Source organism: Equus asinus, chromosome 8 (assembly GCF_041296235.1).
Source record: "Equus asinus isolate D_3611 breed Donkey chromosome 8, EquAss-T2T_v2, whole genome shotgun sequence".
NCBI classification, from domain to species: Eukaryota; Metazoa; Chordata; class Mammalia; order Perissodactyla; family Equidae; genus Equus; species Equus asinus.
In genome coordinates this window covers 93388995-93413872 of record NC_091797.1, presented here as the reverse complement: position 1 = coordinate 93413872, position 24878 = coordinate 93388995, and the positions used below count along the sequence as shown (strand labels likewise).

At 45.1% G+C, this 24878-nt stretch overlaps 1 protein-coding gene across 1 annotated transcript in view; it reads right to left on the bottom strand.

The window, feature by feature from the left end:
- Positions 1-24437, bottom strand: part of RNF185 (ring finger protein 185) — a 30118-nt gene extending 5681 nt beyond the window's left edge. Inside the window, exons 1-5 of the mRNA XM_014834502.3 lie at positions 24271-24437; positions 9546-9769; positions 6908-6926; positions 4827-4939; positions 3351-3405 (exon numbers count right to left, since the gene is read on the bottom strand). Coding sequence (XP_014689988.1) covers positions 3351-3405; positions 4827-4939; positions 6908-6926; positions 9546-9721 — 363 coding nt within the window. The 5' untranslated portion in view covers positions 9722-9769; positions 24271-24437. The remainder of the gene's footprint in view (positions 1-3350; positions 3406-4826; positions 4940-6907; positions 6927-9545; positions 9770-24270) is intronic.
- Positions 24438-24878: the final 441 nt, after the last annotated feature.

Here is a 24878-nt window from a genome sequence, read left to right as displayed (position 1 = left end):
TGGCAACAGATGTTAGCTCACGTGGCAATCTTTAAAAAAAAAATTCATATATTAGAAGAATAATTGACACAGAAAGTTAGAGCTCTCCTTACTCACCCTCCATTTCACTGCCCCTCCCACCAATATCCACTGCGGGGAGTTTGGTACGTCATCCTCAGCTTTTCCCCATACATGTTCTACACTGCATCATCTTTCACATGAGAAGATTCAGCAGGAATCCTAATGTTGTGAGTAAGGAACTCCCATTCTGTAAGTGCTAATTCTGTGCTGGCACTGTGTTAAGCACAAGCTACTCTAATTGCATTTAATTCTTACATCAGCATCAGCCACATTTTACAGATGACCAAACTGAGGCTCGGAGAGGTGAAATAACTTGACCAAGTTTGCACAGCTAGTAAGGGGTAGAGTTTAGACCTAAAACTAGGTCAATATGATCCAAAAACCCATGCTCTTATTTTGCACACCTTACCAAAAAATCTCTTCCTCTCCCACATCCCTGGGTAGATCTCTAGAACAAATGATTAAAAAATAAAGAAGAAGTAATCATTGGGCCAACTGCTCTCCACAAAGAGCTGATTGGCTGTCATTTGTGAGTGTTTTGCAAGTCATGAAAGTGGCTGCTCCCTATCCCATACTGAGCAGTCTGGCATCTAGCTCCAAACTTCTTGTTGGGTGGCACCACCTACAAAGCTTAACAGCCGGTTTAATAAGAGGGCAAACCTACAGGGAAGGAAACAACTGGTTTCCATCTCCTCAGTGCAGAAATGCCTCCTACTCAGACCCAGCATGGTTGAGTCTGAGGGCTCCTGGGACCGAAGCTGCCTTACCCAGGAAGGTGCAACTGTTTCATCAGGAAACACCACTTCACCCAGTGCAATCCTGAAGACTGACCCCACAGCATCCCTTTTAGCAACCCCTATACAAATCGCACAGGTCCTCACATTTGGTGGGTTTATGTACCTGGGGCAGAGAAGGCAAAAAGCATCACTGGCAGCTGCAGGTGCTTGTAAATGCTAGAGGTGTGGGACTGCAGTCATCAAGGCCAGGGCCTCTGACTTCCTGGGGCCTCTGATTCCTGGGTTAGGAGCTAATACTCTGTTGGGAACCAGAGCTTGGGAAGGTTAAGTGGCGCTGCCTGGTAGTCAAGAACAGGGACTTCATACCAGCCAGATCTGGGTTTCAGCCTTGTCTGTGTGGCTCTGGACAAGTCACTTCACCTATCTGGGCCTCAGTTTCTTCTTTTGTTAAATGGGTTGATGGGAGGCTTAAATGAGATCGTGCATATAAAGCCCTTAAGATATAATTCTTTGCATATAATAATTATCAACAAGCGTTCACTGGTATTACTATTGAGGGTAATATGGAGAAGAGACTCTCAGTTTCTATCAAGATCCCTGACTCAATAATCCCACTCCTGGGAATCCTAAGGAAATGCCAAAATTAAAATAAGAAAATAGATACGTGTGCAAAGATGGTCACTGTAGCATTATTTACAACAGCAAAATCTGGAAGCAACTAATTATAATGCAAACCCAAATTATAATGCACCAAAATTCAATGGAATAAATAGCAGCCTTTAAAAATAATAAAGAGAATACTACAGAGCACTATGGAAAATACTGCCAAAATTAAATTTTAAAGAAACAAACAGAATGGTGATGGCTACATAAAAATACATCACACAAATGAAGAGAAGATGGAGAAATGAAAATATATTTGTTCTGGAATTCAGGTAGTGTGGGTAAATATTTTGCTTTCAAAATTTCTTTAACACATATCTATTTTTTTGTGAGGAAGACTAGCCCTGAGCTAATATCTGGGCTAATCCTCCTCTACTTTGTATGCGAGATGCCTCCACAGCATGGCTGATGAGTGGAGTAGGTCTGCACTCAGGCCATTGAAGTGGAGCACATGGAACTTTAACCACTTGGCCACGGGGCCGGCCCCCTAAAATTTCTTTAATATTTTAACAAGAAAAATTTTTAGAGGGCCGGCCCCATGGCCTAGTGTTGAAGTTCACGTACTCCACTTTGGCAGCCCAGGGTTTCGCTGGTTTGGATCCTGGGTGCAGACATGGCACCGCTCGTCCGGCCATGTGAAACCCTGGGCCGCCAAAGCAAGCGTGTGAACTTAGCCACTCAGCCACGAGGCCGGCCTCAAATGTGCAAATTTTTTGAGCCAGTAATTTCTACTTCTAAGAATTTAGCCTGGGGTCGGCCCCGTGGCCAAGTGGTTGGGTTCGCACACTCTGCTTCCATGGCCCAGGGTTTCACCGGTTCAGATCCTGGGCACAAATATGGCACTGCTCATCAAGCCGCACTGAGGCAGCATCCCACATGCCACAACTAGAAGGATCCACAACTAAAAATGTACAACTATGTACCGGGAGGCTTTGGGGAGAAAAAGGAAAAATCGGCCGGCCCAGTGGTGCAGTGGTTAAGTGCGCACATTCCGCTTCGGCAGCCCGGGGCTCGCCAGTTTGGATTCCAGGTGCGGACATGGCACCGCTTGGCACGCCATGCTGTGGTAGGAGTCCCACATATAAAGTAGAGGAAGATGAGCATGGATGTTAGCTCAGGGCCAGTCTTCCTTAGCGAAAAGAGGAGGATTGGCAGCAGTTCGCTCAGGGCTAATCGTCCTCAAAAAAAAAAAAAAGGAAAAATAAAATCTTTAAAAAAAAAAAAGAATTTATCCTCATAATTGTGAACCTGCTCAAAATTTATCTGTAAATTCATCAGATTATTTTCAAAAGAGAAAAGAGAAAATGAAGCAGCTAAATGTCCAACAAAGGACTAATTATGTTAAGTCTGTGCATCTGAACACTAAACAGCCATTAAATAAAATATTACTGACATGTAAAATCTCCAGATCTCTCTCTCCCTCTGACAATGTAAACTCCGTAGGGCAGGGATCTTTGCTACGTGCACTGATATATCACCAGTGCCTAGCATGATGACCAACACACATAAGGCACTTACCATAGAATGAATAAAGTTTCAAAAGAGGGTTACAAAACAGGAGCCAAATATTGTAAAAAAATATATATATATATACATACGTATGCACATAAGTATACAAGCACATATATCTATAAAATACACAGATAAATAGATGTATAAAATTTGCATGCGTATATAGGTAATTATAGAAAAATAGAAAAGAAAACAGACCAAAATGTTTCCAGTGGTTATCTCTGGATGGTGTGATTCTAAGTGCTTCCCTGCCCCCCTTTTCCTTTCTGTCTCTTACAAATTTTCCTTTACTTTTACAATCAAGGAGAAAAAGGCCAAGAGAGAAACTTCTAAAGTCATGGGTTTATTTCTAGAGACTTTTCCTGGAATTCTCCTCACCCCTCTGTTCTCCGGCTCTGGCCTCTGTCCTTGAGGACGGGGAGGGGTCTTCTCTCTGAAACAGAAACGGTGTAAAATAAGTCTATTACAAAATGCTTTCCGCTGCTCCCTGAGTGGACTGCGAGCTCTTCATCAACAGGGGCAGGGTCACAGCGCCCTTTCCTTCCAGCACATGAACTTACGTCAAATTAAACCAAACACTAACTCTGTTCTACCTGCAATCGTTTTTCCCTACTGTATAGAAAACCAGGGAGACACTCAGGCTGTTACAAGATGTTCCTCACATTGCACTCAGCCTACTCCTCTCAGAGCCTGACCCAGACTGGTTACGAATGCCAGCCAGATATCTTCGCTGGACCTATGTGACGTATGATGTCAAAAATCCCAAATCCAAACTGAAACAGAGATGGTCTGCCAGCAGAGCAGGCTGAGATTCAGGGTCTCTCTGATCTGCCCCTATTAACTGCAGTTTTACCTCCCACTACTCTTGGGCAAGTACTCTACACTCTTCTTTTTGCCTCTGGGTTCTAGCCCCTTCTATCACTCCTCCCTCAAATATTGGACTGAGGGCTTGTTACCTATCAGGCACTAGGCAGGATGCTACCAATACTAAGACTGATGACCGACTCTACTCTTGAAGTGTCCATGGTTTAAAGGGGGCCACAACCAATCACAACACAGTGTGGAAAGGGACTTCTTTAATAGAGGTATCAACTAAATGGGGTAGAAGCAGGGGTGAGAGCAACTAATGTGAGGAAGAAGGGCTACTTCATGGAGGAGGTAGCTTTAGGACTGCTCATTAAAGATGGGCAGACGTTAGAGGAGGAGGAGGGGGCTGAGCAGGATTGGGGAGGGCAGAAGAGGCAGAGGGAAAACTAACAAAACCATGAATGTGAAAGGGTAAGCCCAATATGCCTGGGTACAGGATATGCTGCGGTGGCGAGGGAGAAAGTAAGAGATGCTGCCAGGGAGGTCGTATGCGTGTGCACATGTGCACGCCAGACCATGAACGGCTCTCAGTACTTGTGTTTGCAGAATGCTGGACCCAACCACACCTCCGTTTCCTGTATCTCAAACTTCACAAAGCCTCCTAGGCCCACTGTCCCCTCCTCCCCTTGTACTTTATACTTCACTGTTGTAACAACTCTGCTCCTTGCAGACTCTCCTGCTGGATATCCTGCTTCCCAGGCTGCTCCTTCACATCACTTTGCACACTTGGAATTGTGAGGATGTGTGCACTGCCTGGCACATTGCTTGCCTGTTGGCAGACGCTCAGTGGATATCTGTATTACAGTCTAGCAAGTGGCAACTTGGCTCCCCTCTCCTCCTGGCTGACTCCCATCTGGATCCCAACTGCCTGCCTCAAAATTGAGGGTCTGTAAGCACTAAGTAAAGGGTGGGGTGAGGGGGTCCTGAATGGAAATGGCTTCACGTCCAAGGGGAGAAGTGGGCGTGAGAGATGCCTCAAGGCCTCACCTGGGGTCCTGCTGCCCGGTGCTGCCCCTGCCATAGAGCGGGATGACCTTGTCTCGGCTGATGCCAGCTTTGCAAACTGGACACACTTGTCTGTTAGGTCTGGTCTCCAACCACTGCAAGCAGGAGAGAAAAAGACATGAATGGCACAAGCCTACCACAGAGCACTCAGTCAGTCAAGCCACCAGACCCACGTGGACCAGAGGCCTCAAACTGGAAGTACCAGCACCAGCTGAGAACACCTCAAGGAACCCAACTAATTCCTGCTCCTGGCACTCAATAAATATTTACTAGTGGTTAAATCAAAACTGCCTTTAAGTACCATCATAATTAAACATGCTTCTTCAGGCTTCGTCTCTCTAGGGGCTCCCAGCAATAAAGCAGGAAGGCACTTTAATCCTGGAGCTGTGTCCACCAGCTCTGACAGACCCAGCTCAGTTCAGGCCGCAAGTGCAGGTAGAGGAACTCTAAATCCCCACTTTCCCCGACAGATCAACTATATTACCATGGCAGTCGGGTTTTTCTTTCTGTGATTTCTCATTTTGACAGCATTTCCTCAACAACTCTGTATCCCAGACCTCAGGATCTGGGCATAAACTGACCACTTTCTGGTGATTTACTATGTGCTAAATGATAGCTTTTGCTCATTATCTAAATTTGCTTAGTGTTTCTAACGTACTTTCATTGATTTTGCATTCAATTATTTCAATATTAAAAACACCAAAATTCTGTTTGGGGTTTCCCAGGCTCTTACACTGGTTATTTTAAAAACATTTTGTTTAACTTTCTTAGAAACAAAATAAAAATGATAAAAACATGCTACCTATAGTGTCTTTGTAGACATTAAATAATAGTTTCTCAACATTTATCTTAAAACATAAATTGCATCTTTAGACCCAATGATATAAAGTTTATTACATAAATGTGAATCTAGGACTTCAGGGCCGAGGAGAAGGCAGCATTTAATGATTTTATATCCTATTTCTTTTATCTTACTGTCAAAGGCTCCAAAACTTGTATGTTATGTGTGCTTTATAAACTTTCAGCAGACATGTTCCACCAAGTTCCACTGGGGTCAGAATGCATAGCCCTGAACATAGCGGGAACCCCTCTCGTCTCCCCCGCTTCTCTCTCCCATCCAGATTCTGAGGCTCTCGCGGTGTGGAACTTCTGTCCTCCCTCTCCATTCCTAAGCCACCTCCTAGTGTCGGGCTCTACTGCCAACAGTCGTGGAGACAGTCAGCTTGCAGCGATTATTCACAGTCGGTTGTGAAAGCCAGGCCCTGCTCTGTCACACCAAGCAGGCGCCTGGGTCTTTGTGAATATCTGCAAAGTGGTTTTCATAATAATCTAAAGCTGGGAAAACAGACTTCTTTCCTCTCACAAAAGCTCTCTCTTGACACCAAAAAAAATTTCCCTTTCTTAACATTTTTAAGACCGTTAAAGGTAAGGGGGATTGGTGATATGACAGGAGGTACTATTTTAGTACCTTTAAAAAAAAAAATTTTTTTTGAGGACGATTAGCCCTGAGCTAACCTCTGCCACCAATCCTCCTCTTTTTGCTGAAGAAGACTGGCCCCGAGCCAACATTCATGCCCATCTTCCTCTACTATATGTGGGACGCCTGCCACAGCATGGCTTGACAAGCAGTGCCAGGTCTTCACCCGGGATCCAAACCAGCGAACCCCAGGCCGCCGAAGCGGAATGTGCATACTTAACCGCTGCGCCACTGGGCCGGCCCAGGAGGTACTATTTTACAGAGGGACAATCTCAAAAATAAATACCTAATATATTATCAAATCCAATGCAATTTACATGAGGAAGTGAGACTCAGAGAGGTAGTGGCCTGCTAAGGCCACAAAGCCATCAGTAGCAGAGTCAGGACCATCCTGGGTACCACACCGACCCCTTGTTTCATTAAGTGCCTGTCAGTGGGCAGATGTATAAAGAGGGTTGAGGGGAAAGCAAGCAAATGAGCCCACAAGCAGGGGAGATTGCAGCTTCTGACAGCAGTCTCCTGAGAGCAGTGGTGTCTTGTGTAACCAAAGCTGATGAAAGACAAAGTAAAATGAAATGCATCTTACCTGATGTAAACACGGCCAACTGCCAATGTCCCCAGGGCAACCAATCATCAAAGAGGAAAAGAAAGGGAGAAAGGAAGAAAAATGCTTTTATTAGCAGAAACATCAATGGGTCAGAGCGGGAGTAGAAAATGGGAAAATAGAATCAAACTGTGGAGCAACACAACCCCACTGAGGGTCTGAGGAGATCTCTGGCGTCAGAAATTAGAAAAGACTGGGCTAAAATCACAGGAAAAATGAGGCAATGGAGACAAAACCCTAGTCTCCAACCCTGGGATCCCAGTGCTTGTGAAGACCCCAGGTTCCAGACCACCCCAGACCCAACTTCTCTACAAGTCAGCCTTTGAGGGGTTAGGGCATATGAAGGAATCCAATAAAAGCTAAGGACCCCCCGTGCAGAAAAATTCATGGGGGCATTCCTATGCACAGATGCACACATGTGCACACACACATACGTGTACTATTTTAGACTCAAGTTCAGTGGGTTCACAGCCTCTTCATACTCAGATCCAGTTTAACAAAATCCTCAGGCTGTCCTCTGCCTTGATAGCTCTGCTGGCAGAAAGTAGGTTAAAAGTTCAAGTCTACTGTAAAAACATCTTTAAGTAATGGAAAGGATGGGGAAGCTGCTTGGCAGAAAGGACTACCTTTGGCTTAGTAAGCGACACTACAGAGGTTGCTGCCCACTCTCTCATTTTTCAAATGAGGAAAGCAACCTCAGAAACGTGAAAGGACTTGCTTGCGGCACCAGGACTAAACAATAAGTCTCTTGACGTCCAGTTTATTGTCCCTTCTATCACCCAGCACTGGGTGCAAATAATGACATTTACAGAATTGAAGGAAAAGTTACTCTAACTCCAGATTTTTTGACTTTTCTTTCTCTCTCAATTCACTCATTCAACTAACAAACGTCTACTGCACACCTACTACATGCCAGGACAGGAGAAAATGTGGACATGGTTTCTGTCCCTCACTTAACTTGTCTCCTCTAGTTGAGTAAAATTTGGACTCAGAGAATAATTCCTTTCTCAATTCCTGAACCACAGTTTAGCCTCACAACCCAGGTACACAACCTCCTCGGACATAACAGACACCTGACATCTGATTCCAACATTAACCTTGAAATGCCATTCCAAACTGAGTGAAGGGCACCCCAAATCATGGCAGATGGCCACTGGCCATTTCCCACAGAGGCTGTGGGGGAGAAGTGGAAGTGACTTTCCCTCAGGGGAAAGTTCAGAATTATAACAAAGATGGTGATTACTCCCATTTATTAAGCAACTACTCTGTGCTAGGCTGTGGCTGAACAGCTTTTCATTTGTTAATGTCACTGGATGGTCACAGTAACCTACAAGAGAGTGCCACTATCTCCATTTTACAGATGAGGAAACTGAGGTACAGAGAGGCTAGTGGATTTGCCTAGGGAAAAACTACTCTAGTTGGAAGCATCTGTTAGAGTCTGTGTTCTTTCCAACGGTACCCTGACTTAATTCTTAATTTTGTCACTCATTTCAAGTCCTGGTTTTCTGATACCTGAATCACAAAATTGGAGTATCTCCAATTTCTAGGAGAGGGCTGATGACAACAGTTTCTGCATAAAACTTAATAATTAGGGCAAGAACCTCCAAAACAAACATTTCCGCCCCATTCTATTCATTCACCAACAAATTTCTCTTTTTCAATGGTGCCAACTTAAACTCCCTTAAATATTGCTTAAATGACCCTTTCTTCACACCACTTCCCTGCTCAAAAATATTTAATAACTTAATGTCCTACTCAGTCAGATCTGGGTTTGATAACTTGGCCCAACCCTCCCTTAACCATTCTTGTTTCCTAACACTCCCCAGACCAGAGTGCCCATCCAAGGTGCTATTCCAGGTCAACAGTAGCCTCAGGGTCTCAGACAAACCCAACAGCGCATATGCCTGTCCCTAGAAATTGCCTGCCTTGGGATGGCACACACTCTGCCTTTCCTGGCCTTCTGACCCCTCTAGTTACCCTAACTCACCCCTTAGGTCCAGCTCAATACCAAGAGAAAAAAAATAAAATCTCAACCTTCACTCAGATCCTCAGAGCCAGGAGGAGCTTCTGTAGCTGAGGCTGGAACAGCCACTGACTCTGCCACTTTACTTTGATATACATAAAATATAGTAACAATTAATAGGATCATAGTTAACACACAATCTTTACTATATGCTAAGTGCTCTTCTAAGCCTTTTACGTATTTCAAGTCATTTTATGCCCACAAACAAGCCTATAAAATGTGGCAGACTGTGTGTAAGGGAAGTGGCAGAGTCAGGATTCAGAGCGGAGAAGTCTGGCTCCACAGTCCTTGCTCATAACCACTCTGCTATACTGCCTGTTGGCTCAGCACGCAGGTGGTGTGTAGTAAGTGCTCACTAAATGGTGCGTGCTATTACTTTAGAGATGCGGAGATGGAGCCCAGGTGGGGACAGGATTTGCCTGAGGTCACTCAGCTCATCAGCAGCAGAGCTGGGATGAGAACCCAAGTCTCCTGCCTTGGACCTGAGTGTATCAGGACCCAAAGTGGGTGGGAAACCTTCTGCTCCAAAGCTGTCCAGGGCCATGAACTTTCTAAACTTGGCAGTGTGTCCTCTGGGGCAGTGGCAGGGGTACTGACCAGAAGAGGTGGCCGCACAGGCTGATGACGGCGTCCTTAGCTGTGTCCAGGCAGATGTTGCACTCGAAGGTGCTGTCCTGCCCTCCGCTCTCACCAGTGCCATTGCTGCTGCCGCTGGGGCCCCCTGCACTGGAGTTCTCAGGGGACGCAGAGGCCGAGGGCCCCTTGCTCGCCATCCTTGGCTGTCAGCAAACTCTTGAGTAAAGATTCTCCCCAGGAAAATCCTGAAAGGCAGAGAGCCCATGATTGCCCGTTTCTGCAGCACACTCCCTCCAGCCTCCATGTCAATACGCCCACCTTCTCTCAGCTCCAGAAGTTCAGATTATGACTGCACCCCTGAGTAGACTCCCCAGAGGCTGCAGAGGCTGATAGTTGTGGGCCACTACCTGGAGAGCAATGACTCAGAAACTTCCCACGAACACGGCCCAAATGTACCACAAAAACACACAAACTGCGCAAATACCGAACAGCCTCCAGATGGCTCTCCATAGGAACTGGGAGCCTGTCTCACTGTCTTTACATTCTCCCAGGGTATCCACGCCAGGTGATAAATATACGCTCAACCGAACTGAACGTTCACAGGCTGTCTAACTCTGGACAGCCTCTACGTTGGCAGGTGAATCTGCTCAGGCCAGAAGGCTGTGACTGGTATATGCCAGAATATAAAGAAAATCCTGTAACTGTGAAAGGTTAAGAAGCTAAGAAGGACCAGAAAGATCATCTGGTGCAATGTCTTCCGTGCTACAATCTTCTGCATTCCTCCTTCTGCCAGGTTAGAATACCACCCACTTTATTTTGTCTAAATCTATCAACTTTTTAGTGTCAATACATTTAAAGAGGAGGCTTATGTCACTGCTGAAAGTGGAAAACCAGCATTACTTACCATAAGCGAAAGATAAATATAAACGTAATGAAGGAAAATCTTTTACCCTTATACCACCTGAAACCATCTGGCACACATACCATGCTCTGCACAAAAGTGACCCGGTCCAATCTCTTTAGGAAACTGCGGACCAAGACATCTCAGTTAGCTGATTGATGTATAGCTGAGACTGGGACTCATGACACCTGGTTTGTATTCAAACCACGGTACCACCACAGTCCAAGCTGGCCACCAAATGCTGGAAGAAATGGACCATTATTTGTTACCACCTCCAAATCAAAGAACTTGCCAGGAATTGAACAAGGAGGACAAGACCAACACCAAAGGATACTCAGAAATTCTGGGTGCAGATTAAGAACCTGTCAAGATCCTGATCTGGCCACCCTGATCATCTCAGAAATCCCAAGGGGGCCAACCCCATGGCCGAGTAGTTAAGTTTGCGCGCTCCACTTCGGCGGCCCAGGGTTTGGATCCTGGGCGTGGACATGGCACTACTCATCAGGCCATGTTGAGGCGGCATCCCACATGCCACAACTAGAAGGACCCACAACTAAAATATACAACTATGTACTGGGGGAATTTGAGTGGAAAAAGAAAAAAAAAACAAAAAAACAAAAAATACATTGGCAACCGTTGTTAGCTCAGTCTTAAAAAGAAAGAAAGAAAGAAAGAAAGAAATTCCAAGTAGGAAATGCTGGCTGGTACCAGAGTGAGAGAACTGGAGGGCTGGATGCTGGCCTTAGTTGAGCCTCCAGCTTGCTAGGTAGTTTTGGGAACCTCCGTTCTCCTCTGTGGGTCAGTTTTCTCATCTGTAAACTGAGGCACTGGACTACATGGTCTCCTAGGTGCCACCTTCTAGCTCTGAGACTGTGCTACTCCAGTCTCTATGCATCTGGTGAGACTGTGCATCTCACTCATCCTCTCCAAAGTAGGCGCCCCACCACAAGTCTGGAACTCACCGTGGGAGCACCAGACGACCACTCTGATTTCAGCTTCCAAAGTACAAGGAGTTAAGGACCAAAAAGCCGCATTCCCCTCAGACCAAGAAGCCTTCCTACACACCACGAACTCAGAAGTCTGGACTCGTGAGCATCCCTCACCATGACAGCAGCTTAGTGACTTGAGCAGGGAGAGAAGGCCAGCTCACTGCCAATTTTTCACTCAGTTACATCATTTTACATAATGTCCCAGAAGGGCAGCTGGCTGCCAACAACATCAGTGCCTTGCTGGCCTTGGCTCTAAGACCTTCCCCGCAACCGAGTGCTTCCTCCTTTCCATACACATTTGCTCTCTTCTTCGTAGGATGGAGCCTGCTTATAAGGGCCACATTACGGCCTTTCTTTGTTGTTCCTGCTCAAGTACTTGATACGTGTGTTTCTTTAAAAAAAAAAAAATCTTTTAAAATCAAGGACTATGTGTACAGATGTGGAAAGACAACCATAAAGTCAGGTTCACTGATCGAACTTAATGAGAGTCTCCTTATGTGATGCAACAGGAAATATACTGCAACAATGAAGGACTCTCACCTTAAAACATAGACTTTAATCCAGTCTCTAAAATAAATTACTAGTTTACAGAAAATATGGGGCATAAATGCAGGTGTTAACTCCAGGAAGATGCAACCAGCTAATCCAGAACGAGGTTACTTCCTGCAGAACACATAACCCAAGTTCTCCAAACAAATGAACAGCACAGGTGAGGAGTGGAGCTACAGATTGAGACGAGACAAATTAACCACCGGTAGGGTGGGGATCTCACCAGAACCAGATTCAAACAAATCAACTGGAAAAAGACATTTGTGAGATGACAGATAAAAATCAGAGTTAGCCTGGACATTAGTTGCTATTAAGAAATTCTTAATTTTGTTGAGTATAATAATCGTATTGTGTAATATTTCTTAAAAATTCTCATCTGATAGAAACACATATTTAAGTATTTATGAAGGAATGATAAGATGTTTGGGATTTGCTTCACAATACTCCAGGGGAAAAGTGAAAGTGGAGAGAAAAGATGAAATAAAAACTGTAAAGTTGACAGTTGTTGGAGCTGGATGATGAATAGGGGTTCATTGTATTAGTTTATTTTTGTGTGTGCTCATAAATTTCCATAATAAAAGGTATGTTTTAAAAAGTTCAGGTTGCAGAACAGTAGGTGGGAACTTATTTGGGTAAAAACAAAGTATATAAATGAATATATATCTACACATACACAAAGAAAGTGTCTAGACAGCACACACTAAACTATCAACAGTTATTTCTGGGACTATGAGGGCTGGGGAACTTTGAATTTCATATTCTTATCCTGTTTTAATGTTTTATGACAAGCAAGTACTACTTTTTACAGTAACATTTTTTTTTTTTTTTTGCAGGGAAAGATTTGCCCTGAGCTAACTTCTGTTGCTAATCTTCCTCTTTTTTTTTTTTCTCCTTCCCAAAGCCCCAGTACATGGTTGCATATCCTAGTTGTGAGTTGTTCCAGTTCTTCTGTGTGTGCCGCCCCCACAGCATGGCAACCAACAAACAGGCGGTGTGGTTCAGTGACCGGGAAGTGAACCTGGGCCGCCGAAGAGGTGAGAATCGAACTTTAACCACGAGGCTATCAGGTCTGGCTCTAAAATAACATTTTTAAAAAAGGAAACTGTAAAATATATGTATAATATTATATTTGTTGCAATAATGAATATAAATATTAGAAAACGTCTTTAAAAAATGTTGAAGAACATACCAAACTGTTAATAGTGATTATCTCTGTACTGGTAGGGCTCAGAGGTAGTGACTTATACTTTCTAACTCCTCCCCATTCACAAAACTGACATTTTTACATGTATTAATTTTGAAATCAGACAAAAGGGTAACTACTTTTTAAAAAAATTTCCCCAATGTTCCAGTTTTCCCTAATCGTGAAAAGCTCTGAGTTCAAGTCCTGGATCCACCACTGACTAGCCATGTGGCTCTGGGTAGATCCCTTGATGCTTCCATCTCTCTTCTCACCTAAAAAGTGAGAGTATCATGCCTCCTACAAGACTGCTAAGGTGGCCCTATGAGAGAACACAGTGACCTGCAGGGCCTGCCAAGGTAGCAGGGGGCTGGGGAGACTCATATACATGCTGCTTACCCTAGTCCACTGCCCTCTCGACTCCCTGGACCCAACAAGGCTATGCATGGTGCACACTCCTACACAAAGGCCTAAGGGGACAGTGAGGCTCAAGGTAGGTGTCGGGATAGAAATGGTCAGGGGACAGTAACAGGTCAGCTCAGAGTGTGCAGGGAGTAGCAGCCTTGCAGCAGGCCAGGCATTGCAAGAGGCCTGCACATCCCAACTCTAGGCAGACCACATCACTCTCATTCTAATTCTTAGCAGAGTGACCATGTGGTCCCTACCTGGGTTCTACAGCCTCATCCTGGTAGGCACTCAAATACTTGCTGAGTGAGTAGGTACAGGCATGCATGACTGGTTTTGGACAACTCCCAGGCGGGCTGCTCACAAACCTTCCTTTCCAATATATCCCCAGTCACATACCCATCCCTGGAGCCTCTCCTCCTCACCTCCTCCCTACCCTCATAAACAGCAGGCCAGCATGGCAGATGTGGGCAGCCCTCCCTGGGGCCTGTCCACGGAGCATGTGTAGAACAAAGAAGTGGTCACAGCATCACAGGCCCAGCTGGAGCAGGACAGTGATTCAGAGGACAGAGGGCCCTGGTTGGCTCAGGAACTAGACAGAATAAAAGGTCCTGAGCATGACTGAGTTGCCATCCTACTAAAATTTTCACCTAGTCCTTGTAGGGCCTATGGACTTGGTCCTGACCACAGAGCAACCTTGTGTGGCTGGTTCTCTGCCCCTGTTCCTACCCTGACAATTCTTTACTCCTGATCTGAATCCACTTTCTGGTTTTCAAAGCACATTTACATGTATTACCACTTCCGACCTTCACTCCATTTTACAAATGAGGACATCAGGCCAGGGAAGTTAGAGGACTTGCCCAAGGCCAGGCATCATATAGTGCCAAATTCAGACTTCCCAACACAACATCAGCAATCTTTTCGCTCTTACATGTTACCCCTTTAACATGCAGCTTTACAAAGTTAAATACTTGGTCTTTGTTTTCACTCAAATTTATCGTGCAATGCTGTAACTTTTGTGTTCTCTGAAGTGAGTGTAAAGTAAACTCACCACTCATCCATTTATGCATTCAATCAAGAGATCTCCAGTAGCAAACTACATTGGAGGCATGGGGCTATCAAACTGGGGACGGGGTTCACAAAGAAGAGCAAGGCCAAGTTGACGCTCTGGAGTCTAGAACAGGAGCTAAGGAAGTCACATGGATAATTCTAAGAATTCTTTAAAAAAAATTTTTTTTTAAAAGATTGGCACCTGAGCTAACATCTGTTGCCAATCATCTTTTTTTTTCTTCTTCTCCCCAAAGCCCCCCAGTACGTAGTTGTATATTCTAGTCGTGAGTGCCTCTGGTTGTGCTATGTGGGTGCTAGGTCCATGCCCAGGATCCGAACCAGCGAAACCCTGGGCCGCCGAACTGGAGCACGTGGACTTAACCATTCAGCCACGGGGCCAGCCCCTATAAGAATTCTTACCAAGGGGCTCCATCAAACTTGTCTGTTCTTCCTAAACAAGGCACTCTCCCCGAGATCTGGTTCTTAGACCCCTTCAGTAACTTAAATAGGATCTGGATAGTGCCCAAGAATATATACATGTACACATATATATATACACATTAATAATATATAATAATATATCATATACATTAATATATTAATAATATATAATATCTATAAATAAATAAATATATATATGTATTTTTTTTGCTGAGGAAGATTCACCCTGAGCTAACATGTGTGCCAATCTTCCTCTATTTTATATGTGGGCCACCACCTCAGCATAGCCACTAACGAGTAGTTTAGGTCCATGCCCAGGAAGCAAACCTGGGCTGCTGAAGTGGAGCATGCTGAACTTAACCACTCGGCCACAGGGCCAGCCCCTCTATATTTTTAAATATGTGTCCCGACCTTCCAATCCAGATGACCATCTGATGAAGAGTTTTGGAAACCCAGGTCTTGAACAGGGAAGAACTCTACCAAAAGCACAAAGCAACACAGCACAGCACAGAGTTTGGGAGGGACAGTAACCTGAGGGCCTGTCCTTCAGAACACACAACCCCCAGCTACAGTCCACAGGGATTACAAAGAGGTCAGATAAACTTGGGGGGCGGGGGACAAGTGTGCTGAGATCTCAGATCAGCTAGCACCTTGCCTATCCAGGAGAGAGCCGGCCATTTAAGAAACAAGTTCAAACCTAGTTTTGAAAAACATTCCTAAATTTGAGATGTCCAGGGTAACACATGGTGCTGGGACTAAGGCAGAGGTGCAATACTTATCCCCGGAGGAGTGCAGAGCCTGGAAGCTGAAGTCGACTGACCCAGCATCCTCACTCCTATTACCTTCCCAGAGCTGGCCAGGACCACCTCACAGGACCTGAGCAAGGAAAAGAACACAAGAGTTGCATATCCCTGTAGGAACTACCAGGGAACTCAACCTCATGAAGAAATCTCTTTGTAGCATTCTTGTGATCAGTTCTCAGGTTCTAGACAATTGCAGATATTCATAACTTGCCTTCTCTGCTCCTTTAAGAATTCCTGAACCAGGATGTACACAGACATCTAGAAACCTTAATCCTAGTTATGAATATTAGAAATCTGCGTGATAAATAACTAGCATGATCAGAGAGGGGATCCAGCAGAGGTCTTGCTCCTGGTGGGCACACACTTGTTCACAGGGAAGCTTTCTGCCAGGAACTGCAGTGTGCCTGAGCCTGTCTGCGCTGCTCATTAGGCTGCTGCTGGATCACATGGAGGCAGAAACAGGATCCAGACCCTAAGAACATCTACATCACATTCACAGAAGGGTGGCGTGGGAGGAAATCTGAGTAGGTTGATTGGAACACACAGAAAGCAGGCTCTAAAATTTTGGAGACTAAATGGAATTTGGGTCTCTAGGCTAGCTCACAGAGGCCTGGCCCTCAAATTCAGGACCAAGGGCATGAATGGCCTTTCAGGTCCAGAAGGACAGAGGAGGCTAGAAGACTGGCCTCTTTTCCTCGGGGTTGCACTGGTCCTTTATTCTGGTACCCTCTAATCCACCCTCTGTTGAACCAACTCCTCTCTTACCTTCAAAGATTTATTAAAGATCCTATTTGCCATGCATTCAGGATACAGAGATTAAGGATTTCAGTCTAAAGTGACACACAGACAAGTAAACCAACAAGGCAGCCCAGCGTGCTGGGTGCTGAGAGAGGTGTGTACAGAGTGTGTGAGGGCAGGGAACGCTGGGGAGGACACAGACGCAGCACACGGGACAAGTGGACAATTCAATGTGCCAAGTTCAGTGTGGCTGGAGCCCAGGGCACATATGAGAATGATAGGGCAGCAAGGGCTGGGACTGAGGCAGGAAGAACGGCCTTAGAGTCCTTGCGCCCGTCATACATGAATTGGGATTCTAGCGTCAGCTGTTTCTACTTTTTCATATTTTCTTCCACTATTTCTGAATCAAAAGGGCTTTTTATTTTGTTTTAAGCTTCAATCCTTTTTCTAAAAGTTTATCAGGTTTCCTAAGAAAGGGTGAAGTAGGACTTGGGCACACCTAGCACAAGCTCTTAAGGACCATCCAAGAGGCTGCCTTTTGTCAGCCCTTACAGCACTGTCTTAAAATGTCCCTTAACTTTTTATGGACTTTTGTCCTTAAAAACTAGCATGGCACAGAGGAATTTGATAGCTTTGGGTTCAAATCTCAGCTCTGCCACTCACTCTTTCAGACATTCTTCCCTCTCTAAACCTTTGTCTTACTCATATGTAAAAAAGGAGCTATTACCTTCCTCACAGGACAGCTGTAAGGAGTAAAGAGATAAAACAGTAAGGGACTAGCACAGTGCCTGGCACACAGTTAAGTGCTCAAGAAATGTTCCTCTCTCCACTGTAAGGTCTCTCACGGAGTACACTGAAGGTGTACTGCTTCATTATATTCCCCACAGAGCTACGCAATCAGCAGGTACTCGGTTCATTTGCTGAACGAATGAATCACAACTTCACTCTCTGAATAAGCAACATTCCTTGAAGGCATGGTAGGTGAGGCATCAGAACCGTCTATAAGGAAATCTAGAATGGGACACAGTTTGATTCAGGCAAAATTAGATTTTCCCATAAAGCGTTAAAATCACGAGGCACTTGTTATATTTATCATCACTATGAATAACATCAGCTAACACTCTGCCCAGCCCTTTACAATGAATTATATTATTTAATCTTTACAGCCTGCCTTTGAAGTAAACACTATTATATCATTGGTAGCATCTCCTGGGATGTTAGATTAAAGCTCAGAGTGGTTAGGTCACTTCTCATGGTCACAGAGCCAGTCAAAGGCAAAGCTTCCCAACTCCCAAGTCAATGTGCTTAACAGACAGGACCTCAGTGATCTCTTGGTGTCTGTCTCCTCAAGACCACACTCAGCTTCCAGGTGCCTTACTCAGCCCAGGGCCAGGTACCTCAAGAGCACCTCACAAATGTGTGTGGGTTGATGGATCTGATGCCCAGGAGTACTTAGAACTGGACAACTCAATATGAATCAATTAGGCCAACTCAAGTTGTGGAAAATCAATATCCTAAAAGAATAAGACATTCTTCAGTGATGTTTTCAGAACTGGAATGTTACATAATGGTTTTAGAGTAATTTTTTTTTAAATAAGTATTACCCAACACTATTAAACAAGAAAAAAAGATCAGGGATATGCCACCAGAAAAAGGTTTGGATTTTCTCAAATTGTACCCACCTCTATTGGGGATAATGACACACACACAGAGGATTAATTATTCATTGAACTGTCTATTACTCACTCTAGTTAGACACCTCCTAGAGCTGCACGCACAGTGTCTGTCACACAGTAAATGTTCGATAAAAGTATGTGAACAAATGATGGGGACGTGCAAATTTCAATTCAAACCAACAGAACTGAGTATTATGTTAAGGAAAAGATCTTCAGACTGGTCAGCTCCCAGTTAAGGGCTGCGGATTTCTAGTACAATATAGTGAAAGGAGCCAGAGGACCTAGTCTGATGCTCATCTTTGCCACTCACCAAGCCAGGGTCCTCACTTGCAAATGGGGGAATTGTGTCTGCCCTTCCTTTGTTACCAGAAAAGTTTTCAAAATGAGAGTTTTGGTTTTGTTGTCACATAGGCAGTTAATCCTAATTAATTCAGATTCTACAAAATCTCATCAATTCAGATTTTACCTGAGATTGAGCTAAAGACCTATAAAATACTCTGAGGGTACAGTATAAAAAGAAAATGAATAAGGTTGACAAGATTTAATTAAGAAAGAAAATTTCTAAGCATTTAATAACATCCAGTATATACTTGACAAAACAATGATTTCACTTGTCATTTCAATAGGAGGTCCCCAGGAGGACCATCAGGAAAGCATATATAAGATAGACCAACTGTGGTTAAAAATAATAAAACCAAAATGAAATCATTTTGAATAATCTATTAATATTGATTTTTAAAAATCAGGCTTGTGTCCCAAGCTACCTGACATTAATTGTCGGTGTGGTTTTGGAAACATTTAAAGAATGCCAACAACTAGGCTCAAAGATAAAAATAAATCAGACAAGGTTCTGGTTCCTGCTCTCAAGGAATCCACCATCTAGTCAGGATTTAACTGCTATTTTTTAAAAAGCGCCTCACAGTGAGAAACGCCTCTATAGAAACAGTAGTAAAAAACAAGTAATTTTCCTGAGCTTTTGCCCAGAATCCACTCCCATATTCAGAGTTGTCCATCTTTTTTTTTTTTTGGCAAGGAAGATTCGCCTTGAGCTAACATCCATTGCCAATCTTCCCCTTTTTTTTGCTTGAGGAAGATTAGCCCTGAGGTAACATCTGTGCCAATCTTCCTCTATTCTATCGTATATGGGATGCTTCCACAGCATGGCTGATGAGTCCATGCCCGAGATCCGAACCCACGAACCCGGGCCACCAAAGCCGAGCACACGGAACTTTAACTACTCAGCCATGGGCCAGCCCCCAGAGCTGTCCATCTTTAAAACCCCTGCCATGCCTACATCACAAGGCACTTCTGAGGAACAATGGGGAGTGTGGACAGTAAACAGCCAAGTGCTGTGGAGACTACCATGGCAGTCAACCTGACGAGTGGTCCCAGGTTGAAATGGCCAGCCAGTCACCTAGGCCACTTCCAGAAGCAGGCACGGCCTGTTGCTTCTGATCTCTGTGTGTCCTTAAGCCAGTTGGTGGACAAGGGCACCACCACTTAGCGGTGCTTTGCTCCCACTGCTCAATGAAATGAAGAGATGGACCCACGCCATTTCTAGCTGATGTGAAGAGTAGAGAAGTAGGGGCCATGGTAACAATGCAGCAATTTGGGCCACCTCTGATAATCTTAAGCCAGGGGCCACTTGGTGGCTTCCTCCCTACTTTAAAAACTACATTTCTCTGGAACTGGCCGGGTGGTGCAGTGGTTAAGTGCGCACGTTCTGCTTTGGCGGCCTGGGGTTTGCCGGTTCGGATCCGGGTGTGGACATGGCACTGCTTGGCACGCCATGCTGTGGTAGCCATCCCACATATAAAGCAGAGGAAGATGGGCATGGATGTTAGCTCAGGGCCAGTCTTCCTTAGCAAAAAGAGGAGGATTGGCAGCACACATTAGCTCAGGGTTGATCTTCCTCAAAAACAAAACAAAAAAAAAGAGGAAGATTGGCAACAGATGTTAGCTCAGGGAGAATCTTCCTCAGTCAAAAAAATTTGAGTGGGGGTTGGCCTGGTGGCGCAGCGGTTAAGTTCACATGTTCCACTTCTCGGTGGCCCAGGGTTTGCTGGTTCAGATCCCAGGTGCAGACATGGCACTGCTTGGCAAAAACCATGCTGTAGTAGGTGTCCCACATATAAAGTAGAGGAAGATAGGCATGGGTGTTAGCTCAGAGCCGGTCTTCCTCAGCAAAAAGAGGAGGATGGGCAGTAGTTAGCTCAGGGCTAATCTTCCTCAAAAAAAAATTTTTTTTGAGAGAGATTCTCTAAAATAATTGACCAGTCTGACCAGTCCTCTTCAAAAGTTTCCAGTCATGAAAGACAAAAAAGATGGAGGAATTGTCTCAGATTAAAAGAGACTAAGCAGGCCAGCCTGGTGGCATAGCACTTAAATTCATGCGCTCCGCTTCAGCAGCGCGGGGTTTGCCAGTTTGGATCTGGGCACGGACCTACACACCACTTATCAGGCCATGCTGTGGCAGGCATCCCACATATAAAAAAATAGAGGAAGATGGGCACAGATGTTAGCTCAGGGCCAATCTTCCTCAGCAAAAAGAGGAGGCTTGGCAGTGGATGTTAGCTCAGGGCTAATCTTCCTCAAAAAAAAAGTAAAAAAAGAAATAAAATAAAAAGAAAACAGACTAAGGAGACTTAACAACTAAACGCAATGTGGGAAATTGGACTGGATCCTGAACAGGAAAAGGACATTAATGGGACAAATGGCAAAATCTGAATAAAGTCCATAGATTAGTTAGTAGTATTACATTAACGTTAAATTCTTGTTTACATAATTTGAATATGGTTATGTAAAACATTAACATTAGGGAAAACTGGGCGAAGAGCATACAGGAAGTTTGTGTATTATTTTTGCAAGTCTAAAATTATTTTAAAACAAAAAGTTTAAAAAAATGTACATGAGGCTGCCCCAGTTAAGTGCGCACATTCTGCTTCAGCGGCCCAGGGTTAGCCGGTTCGGATCCCTGGTGTGGACATGGCACTGCTTGGCACGCCATGAAGTGGTGGGCGTCCCACATATAAAGTAGAGGAAGATGGGCATGGATGTTAGCTCAGGGCCAGCCTTCCTCAGCAAAAGAAGGATTGGCAGCAGTTAGATCAGGGCTAACCTTCCTCAAAAAAAAAAAAAAAAAAGTACATGATGCAGGTCAGGGGTTGACAAATTTTTTGTGTCAAGTGCCATATAGTAAATACTTTGCACTTTGTGGACCATATGGTCTTTGGGGCAACTACTCAACTCTGCTGCCAAAGACTATATGTAAATTAACAAGTGTGGCCGCGTTCCACTAAAACCTAATTTATGGACACTGGAATTTGACTTTCCTATAATTTTCAAATATCACAAAATTTTATTCTTCTTTGGATTTATTCTCCATCATTCAAAAATGTAGAAGCCAGGGGCCGGCCCGGTGGCCGAGTGGTTAAGTTTGTGCGCTCCGCTTCGGTGGCCCAGGGTTTTGCAGGTTCAGACCCTGGGAGCGGACATGACACTGCTTGTCAGGCCACACATCCCACATGCCATCCCACACACCACAACTAGAAGGACCCACAGTTAAAATATACAACTACGGACTGAGGGAATTTGGGGAGAAAAAGCAGAAAGAAAAAAAAAAAGGACTGGAACAGTTGTTAGCTCAGGGGCCAATCTTTAAAAAAAAAAAAAAAGAGTAAAAGCCATTCCTAGCTCACAGGCATGCAAAAACAGGCATTAGGGCCAGATTTGGCCCACAGGGCAGGGACAGCAGACTCCTGCTCTAGGTCAGAATTTGCCAATGCGTGCTTCAATTAAGGCAAAAAAATTGCTTCATATCAATTAAGTTTGGCAACACTAGATCAAAGAAGGTTAGGTACACGCCTTTATTGCAGGACATCTCAGTGCCTTTAATGTGGTACTACACACTGACAAGCTCCTAGAAGGGATAATGATACGTAGCTTTTTCCAAACTTATTTTTACCACACAACACTTTTTTCAGGGGCATCTCTTCAGACTAGTGGCCTGAAGACACACAACAGAAATGCTGATTTAGGAACTTTTTTAAAAGGAAATTTTCAGATTGAGAAGTTTTAAAGACGCCACCAAATTAAAATAGTTTTACCCAGCACCTGGATAATATCTGAATAAGCATTTGACAACTTTTTTTTTTTTAATCCTAGGAAACACAAACAAGGCAGGAAGACAAACACAGGCAGGAAGTCTTGGCTCAAACCCAACCTTTTCTGGGGGGGAGGGGAAGAGAAGTGGAGGGTGGTGTCAGCAGAATTAGGTCATAATATGGAATCTCTGCGCCACAGGGCAACGTAAGCATTCTAACAGGTTCTGAAAAAGTGATCTGCTTAGAATTTTGTAAATCACAAAATAAGGAGTTTTGATGTTTGATTAGAAAACTAAAGACACGCTAGAGTATTATCTGCAGATTACATGTAAGTGAGGATTAACTAGCAAGTCAAGTCCTTAAGAGGACTGGTTTTAAATGCTGGATGGAAAGTTAGCTGACAGATTTCAAAAACTCTCTCTGTAGACACATCTATACAACACACTGCTGGAGAGAGGATTAAAGAGGGATTTATGTCTCAGGGAGGAAAGGCTGGCCTGAACGATCTCAAGGGGCCCTTCTGACCCCTCATTCTGTGATCCAAAGAGTCCACTGGCTTCTTCTGATCAAACACAAAGTCTTCAGAGGCATTTCCAAGTTGTTCTAAGAAAATAAGCTACAAACCCATAGGGTGGGGACCCTGCTTAGCTATTCATTCAATAAACCTTTAAGGAGCCTTTATCAGATGGGGTGTTCTAAAGTCCTTAAAAGGAAGGATGGTGCACAGGACAACCAGGAAGAGATTACGTAAGTTCAGACCCACCGGCCTTACTTCAAGAGGATGTAGGCTAGGGGGATCGAGGTGTCAGGAAAGAGGGCAGAAAAAAAGCACTCAGCACCAGAAAGATTCAAAATAACCACTCAGAATCAGACACTCTTAAGCTGGAAAGGAGCTTCATCCGACACCTGTATACCTCCTTCAACAGGGAGTTCACCACCTGCGGAGGCAATCTATTCCATTGCTGGTCACCTCTGCCCAGCATTTAGTTCTTAATTAAGTCAAAATCTTGTCTTCTTGTAGAATTCACCTGTTGGTCCTAGTTCTGCCTCTTTCAACCCCAAAGATGAAGTGGAAGCCCTCTTCACCATAACAACTTTTTCAGTTTTTAACGACACTTCCTTTGCAGGGCTCTCTTTTCTGAGCTAAACATCCCAATTCTTTCAAAGATCCTGAACTGGCTCCAGCTGCCAGAAAGCGAAGAATGGATACCTAGTACTCACAGCAGGAAAGCACTTAGGATCAGTGGGTTTCAAACATCAGTAAGCAAAGGACCCCCAAGTCTAAGTTCAAAACGCAGTTTCCTAGGTTCTGACCCAGATGCTAAATCAGGGGTCTTATTTGAGCCTCGTCGTGTAAAGCATGCATCTCAGAGCATTTCAAAGCAGATGGTGTGAGCACCATACTTTGAGAAACACTGCCCTGTTTCACAAATGACGAAACTGAGGCCCAGCACAGGGAAGGAATTTGGCCCAGAACGCACAATTGGCTGTCGGCAGCGAAGTCTCGAACCCGATTCTCTTACTCCCAAACCCAACTCTGTTTACCACGGTTCCCGGCTTCGCCTGACCATTCGGGAAACTCGTTAAAAGCACCTCCACATGAGAGAGGCAGCTTCGAGCGGGGCACAGAAGGAGAATGAGTCCCTGCCTAGACAGGAGAGCTCGTGGGAGCTTTCCCCTTCTCGGGGCCTCAGTTTCCCCAAACTATAATCCCGGGACGGAAGACCACAACGCCAGCCCGAGCTCTCTTCTGGGGCGGCGGGCCCGGGGCAGAGCTGGGCTTGCTGTCTTTGCGCCCCTGGGCTCAGGAGTCGCAGCCCGGGGGCCGGGTGAGGAAGGAACGCAGCGCCCTGCCCCCGTCCCTCAATCTCGACAGCCCAGAGCTGCCGACCCAGCCCCTTATGTACTTGCCTCTGCTCAGGTAACGCCGCCGAGGCCGCCGCAGCCCCGTCCGTCGGCCGCCCAGCAACTCCGGCAGTCACGTCAGTCGGTCGAGGCCGGACCTCTGATCCCTCCTACCCGGACTCCGGTCACCTGATACAGAACCGCCCCTCCCCGAGGGACTTCCGGCCACAACCGGAAAAGGTTGGTCCGCTGCACTGTCTTCCGATCCAGGTCCCCGGCTCTAAGGTTCCGCCTGCGGGCAGGCAGCGGGGGACCCTAGGGCCCACTTGGTGTTACCAACTGAACATTCTCCGCAACTGGGGAGCCACCCGAGGAAGGGTCTCTTGCCCTTCCTCTTGGAGTTCTTCCTCTTTTCGGTGTCGCGAGCTAAAGATAACATTTTGGCTTGTTCTGAGCAGGTTGTGCTTAATGTCTTATGGAGCCAGAGCTGGGGTAACGTTGGCAGCTTCTAAAGAGCCTTGGTTGAGGCAGAGAAGGTACCAGATTGATGCGGGCTTGGCGAGCGGAGGAGTCAAAAAAAAGATTTCTTGGACTCTCAAGGTCTGGTAGTAGTACTGCTTTATTCAGAGAATAGCATGGGGACAGGAACCATGGGCAGTGAAGGGCTGCAGGCA